Source organism: Mytilus edulis, chromosome 8, assembly GCF_963676685.1.
Source record: "Mytilus edulis chromosome 8, xbMytEdul2.2, whole genome shotgun sequence".
Classification (NCBI taxonomy): domain Eukaryota; kingdom Metazoa; phylum Mollusca; class Bivalvia; order Mytilida; family Mytilidae; genus Mytilus; species Mytilus edulis.
Genome location: NC_092351.1, coordinates 50,814,321 through 50,819,979, shown reverse-complemented (window position 1 = coordinate 50,819,979; position 5,659 = coordinate 50,814,321). Strand labels below are relative to the sequence as shown.

Below are 5,659 nucleotides of genomic sequence, written 5' to 3'. Positions count from 1 at the left end.
TATGCCTAAACAAAACATCCCATTACAATCGGTCTGATATACATCTAACCCTCATCGAAAACAGTTCGAAAAGTGAAAGGATGCACGCATTCTCGTTACTTCTCACGTGATGCCGCTTAGGATATGACATTATCCAAAGCGCCACCACGCTCTAAGTAACTGAATGCATTATTAGTTTTGGCATACAATTTTGGTCCGCATACAACACGTTTGACTGTTTGAATTTGAAAAAACACAGAATCTTTAGTATAAAAAATCATCAACCCCAAAACTTATCCCAAAACTCATGATTTTCTTTTCTTAAGATTCCGTTAAAAGTTGCCAACACTAAATATAAATTAATGGATAACAATCTACGACACTAATCTTTTCTGCACACTGTATATGCATATTTTATGCATTAAACACTCGTCAGCAGTACCCATGTTCTAGAGAATATTAGATGATTCCAAGATGACCGAAAATGTAAAGCCGAAAAGTTCCAAGAACAGAGCCATAGATGGAGATAAGTCATCAACTTCTGAAACTGCTTATTATCCAAATTATCAATACTGACCCTAAATATCATAAAAATTAAGTATGCTACATATGTATTTCGAAGACAATTAAATTATCCCCATCCAAAAAGAACCTTCTGGTACATATATTACCAACCCTACAGATAAGTATGTACAAGTATTTCGTCGTGTTCAGTTGTATCATTAAATAGTTGTCATATTGACGCATACCACATATTCTAACCGGATCAAAGACTTGAAAATTAGTATTTGCTGCTTTTCCGCCAAGCACCCGACATTGAGGAGTTAGAGCAAACTTTAAGACTGGTCAGCCCGGAGTCAGAAAAATGTGTCCGGGTAAGGTGACATTGCTTCCTGCGAAATGTAACCTTGTGAGCTAGCACGTTAAAATTTATTTCTCATTATGTTCTCGTCCTGAATATGCATCTGACTTGCCACTGGACATTAAACAACAACCCATCCATTCATGCGTATCTTATTCAAGAAGACATTTAAGAATAATATTTATTATTATTGCATCTTTTTTAATACAGAAAGTATATGACAATATACATGCTACTTGTACAAAAAAAAAAAAAAAAAAAAAAAAAAAAAAAAAATATATCGCCAACGGCAATTTACAATATTCAAAATTACATAGTTCAAAAAGCAGTTGGTAATTTGCTAGTATCCCCGTACTCGTCATAAACCGAACTTGCATATGAAGGGTTATCAGAAACTTGCTTAAAAAGATTTCCCACCGTACTTTTATCTGCCATTTTGCCCAATCTTGAATATCTGTCCAAGCTACCTCGAGAAAACCAGCCTACATGATCCATTATGTCTTGGGAATTTCCAAAACCAGAGACGGCCAAAGTAACAGCACACCCCCCTCTGATACCATGAGGAGTCTCGCCTTCATCCATTCCCAACTCCCATAAATATGACTTCAGGCGACCATACATAACCGAATGACTAACCGGAGCTTCCAATACCCGTTTTCTTGAACAATCTAATATACGAAACAAATACCCAAGGGTTAAATTTATGCCCATTTCACCAGCACAAGACACATATTTTTCAATTCCAAAAACAGGACAAACAGAATGGTCATCAAGTCGCATAACCGAAAATTCATTTTTCTTTCCATTACTTAACGTCTTGCCAACTGTGTGTGTAATAACAAATCCTGAATCGTCACGCAAACGCCTTATCTCCTGACTGAGACATTTTCCAAGATCAGAGGCCCTATCACCTGCAAAAAACTGGAGCTTCAGAAAAGCCTGGTCCCTTAATAAAATAAATTTTTCAGGTGTTGTATTTCCCTTCACCATTTTGGAATCTATCAATATTGCTATTTTTCTAAGCTTGTCAAAAAACAAAGGTTTTGCCTGCTTCACTACACGATGTGATATCGCTTGTTCGCGGGTTATCGCCTCCAAATAACGCTGAACTTTTTTACTAGCAATAGGGTTCCCAAAATTAGAGCCCTCGTCCCAACTTCTTCCCTTCCCATAGTTTTCAAAAATTCTTTTCAATTGGCCCAACATGGTTCGTACAGTGCTTGAGGATAACCTTAAAGGGCATGGGCAGTCAAAAATTCCAGACTTACCCAGATTAGGACAAATTATCTCATGCACTTGGGTTTTTCCCTTGCAATCCTTGACAATTAAGAATTTTCTTACTTCTTCTGGCGAAGTAAAAAGAATGCTCTTAGCTTTTTTAGAAAGAAAATCTGAAAATTCTTTTTCAAGGGCGCTAACTTTTTTACAGTACGGGGTATTCTCCATCATGATATCCAAATGTCTTATTCTTTCATTGACCATAATATCTATCAAATCTACAGGCTCGTCGCTCTGAATCTCTAAATAATTACCACAAGATTGACAAAACTTTGCATCGTCATCGTAAGGGTAAGAGCATGAGCCACAGGGCGAAGCTGGTTTCCAAATTCTTGGTATTCCACAAGGTATCTAAAATTAGAAAATGATTTTGGCTGCATACAAGTCATGCTTCAAAGGCATTGGGTAAAAGCCATATTTCGATGGGGCTAACAGAACAGTATTATTGCCTTGACGACCTAAGACTAATAAAACGTCGTTTACCATAGACCAAAGTGTTGGCCACCAACACGGCAACGGCGATAAAGCTGGGAAAACAAACGTGCAGCATTTCGGCTTTTGTTCAACAAGAAAACTGAGAACAGGAAAAATAAGACAAAAAGGTGGAAAAACGTATGGGTTCAACTCATCAGTGACATTCTGAGCGAAAAGATTAACTCCAGAAGATTTTGGGGTAGAACAAGGAGTAAAGTGCCTTAAAGGTTTACCACCATCATCGACCATAGCGTTTGAGTCAAGGGCCATTAGATCCACAGTATGCGGTCCAAACCGCTTTTGAACCAAGAGCCAAGCTTGTGGACTGAGCATAGTATCTTGAAAGCTTAACATTCTAGACTGAATATCTGCAGGATTACATTTTGAAGCAATGTAAAGTAAATGCAAATCAATGTTCATGGTTTGGCAGACGTGAAAAATTGATTTGAATACATCATTGAGGTCAGAACTTCTACTTCCACTCTTTTCCCAAGATGCTATAACTACTTGATTGTCAACCAACACGTCAACCCTATGATCCTTGATTTTTCCTGACAATGAAACCAATTTTTTTCAACAGCCCGGCCTCTTTCACATGAAGAGGCCTATCATCTCCCGAAACAAAGAAATCACCCAAAACTTCCTGCTCTTCAACAACAGCGCCCCATTTGTACAGCGATGCATCTGTTGCAAGGTTTATTTGCAAATGCCTTTCTTTCCTCCAAGGGACAAACCCCTCCCATTTGTCTAAAAATGCCCAATGACTTATTTCAGTTTTTAAACGACCCCCAAGAGCAACGGGTCTGCTGTTTTTGATGTCCTTGCTTATAGCTAAATTTACTTCTCTGGTATACAATCTCGCGGCGGGAACCGCTAACATAAATGATATACATTTTCCTGCAAACCTTTGAAGCGTTTTTAACGAAACTACTTGCTGGGTCAACATGTCTTCCCTAAGTAAAGTAAATGCCACTTTCTTCTTTTCAGGTAACACAAAAGCCTGTTTAACAGAATCTATCAACATACCAAGAAATCCAATAACCTGACATGGCTCGAAAACCGATTTATCCAATCCAATGAAATACCCTAACCTAATTACTACTTGACATATAGTGGAAGATATTAGCAGGCAAAATCGAGGGAATTGTGCAAATGATGATACAAGCATGAAAATTACCACAAAGCATCATTATTATATACTTTTAAAGAAACAACTGCTGGCCATTAAAAAAAATATTTTTTTCAAGATGGCCACCGCCGTTTTCTAAAATGGCGTTTTTTTCAGTTTGAAAATACTGATTTATTCTAGAAAACTTTTTGTTTACCATCTTTTAGTGAAAAACAGCTGTCAGGTTTGGTAGCTACCTTCTTTACATGTGAATAATTCACTAGACATGAGTATTTGACACATACAGGGTTTGCGCATGAGCGAAAATGTAACAAAATTCATTAAAAAATATTTTAACTATGTACTATAAAATAAGTGATTTGGGATTTTCAATGATATTATGATTTGGTTTGATAACATTTTTCAAGGTTATGACACACATGATTTAACAATTTTGCGCATGGGCAAACTATTTATAGACATAATTAGTGATTTATATATGCACTACCAGGGCAAACTGGTATAAATGGTTATTCATCTCATTACTCTAAAAAGCAAGTAAGTGTAAAATCTATGATGCTACTGTTTAAAAACAAGCCAATTCAGTTGCAATGATCAGCTATTTGATGGATAAGACGGAAAATGTGGTTAAAACGAGAAAAACATCAATAGTAACGACAGAACAGCCACTTTTGGTAACGGATATTCATTGAGAATTGCCTGATTTTATACATAGAAGATAAGTTTATCGTCATGTGAGGTGGATTTCACATTGAAGTGACTTGTTATAAAATTCTGGGTGATATATTACGTGAAGGTAAATGGACACATGTATCATGTGTCCTCACTAAAACCATTATTGCGCTACCTAGAACGGCATATTCTTGTATGTATGTTCAAATGTACCTAGGACTAGACACGCGCATCAGATAACTCTATGTGTTTTAGCTTGAAAGGTATATATCGGCTTAAGAAAGCTTAACACAGAAATTATAATCATGTCATGACTCTGTGACGTTCAATGATTTGATAGACTGGCGTAAGAAAATATAGTCATCTCTACTACAGTTCAATTCCTAATTTGTTATGACGCCATTTTCAAAATGATTATTTTTTCTGGCCAGCAGCGGATTTTTTATAAGTATCATTTAGTTAACCTTTATACCAAATTTCATGCTTGTATCACGATTTGCACAATTATGTCCATAATATCTCCCACTAATACGATATACAAGCTCTTTAAGGCTTCGAATTTTCCGTTAATACAAGAAACTGTGAGGAATTCAACAATGAGTCTGTCGTCTATATATTGTAAGCAAGGCACCCCAAGTTTCCTACAAAATCCAGTAGCTGCAAGCCCAATAGTATGGTAAATATACGCGCTGGTCTTAAACCCAAACGGAATTGTATTATAAACTAAAAACCAGCCCCCATATTCAACTCCAAAATATTTTCTAGACTCTTCTTTAAGTAAAACATGGTCGTACCCAGATTTATCATCTAAATAATTTAAGAAGGCATTGCTATGCACTAACCGTGGAACGTCCTTTAAAGTGTCCAAGACAAAAGGTGTGTCCATTATCCAAAGATTAAGGAACCGTTCGTCGTGGCACAGTCTTGGCTTTGTTATCTCTATAGTAAGTGGCATAACTAGATGAGGAGGTTCACATTCCCCTACTTTTCCTCATACTGACATTGACCCACTTTTTAGCCTTGTTAAAAGAGTGGATTTAATAAAATCGGTATGATCTTTGCACATAGCTGAATTAATAAAATATTGTTTAGGCGGGCTGTCTGAATCATAAGATTTCCCTTTGAAATTTCCCCTAAAATGTTTGAAATATTTTGTCACATCATCGCCATTTTCCAACTAATCTAAAACTTCCTCACTCGGCTCGACAGTTTTCCATTTATTAAAATGCTTATGCAAATTTCCCGCCTGAAAATACTCTGGATCT

At 36.6% G+C, this 5,659-nt stretch overlaps 1 protein-coding gene across 1 annotated transcript; it reads right to left on the bottom strand.

The window, feature by feature from the left end:
• Positions 1-1,110: 1,110 nt before the first annotated feature.
• LOC139484177 (uncharacterized) lies at positions 1,111-3,617 on the bottom strand. The gene is made up of 2 exons (XM_071267908.1): positions 3,189-3,617; positions 1,111-2,470 (listed from the first exon to the last, which is right to left on the bottom strand). The coding sequence occupies exons 1-2, from the start codon at positions 3,615-3,617 to the stop codon at positions 1,160-1,162; spliced, it is 1,740 nt and encodes a 579-aa protein (XP_071124009.1). The 3' UTR covers positions 1,111-1,159.
• Between the last annotated feature and the right edge of the window lie 2,042 nt (positions 3,618-5,659).

Excerpts from the sequence above, each read along its gene's own strand:
- LOC139484177 (XM_071267908.1), bottom strand. The coding sequence starts at position 3,617 with ATGTTGATAGATTCTGTTAAACAGGCTTTTGTGTTACCTGAAAAGAAG. Across the intron at positions 2,471-3,188 it reads GAGATGATAGGCCTCTTCAT|ATACCTTGTGGAATACCAAG; the intron begins GTGAAAGAGGCC and ends TTCTAATTTTAG.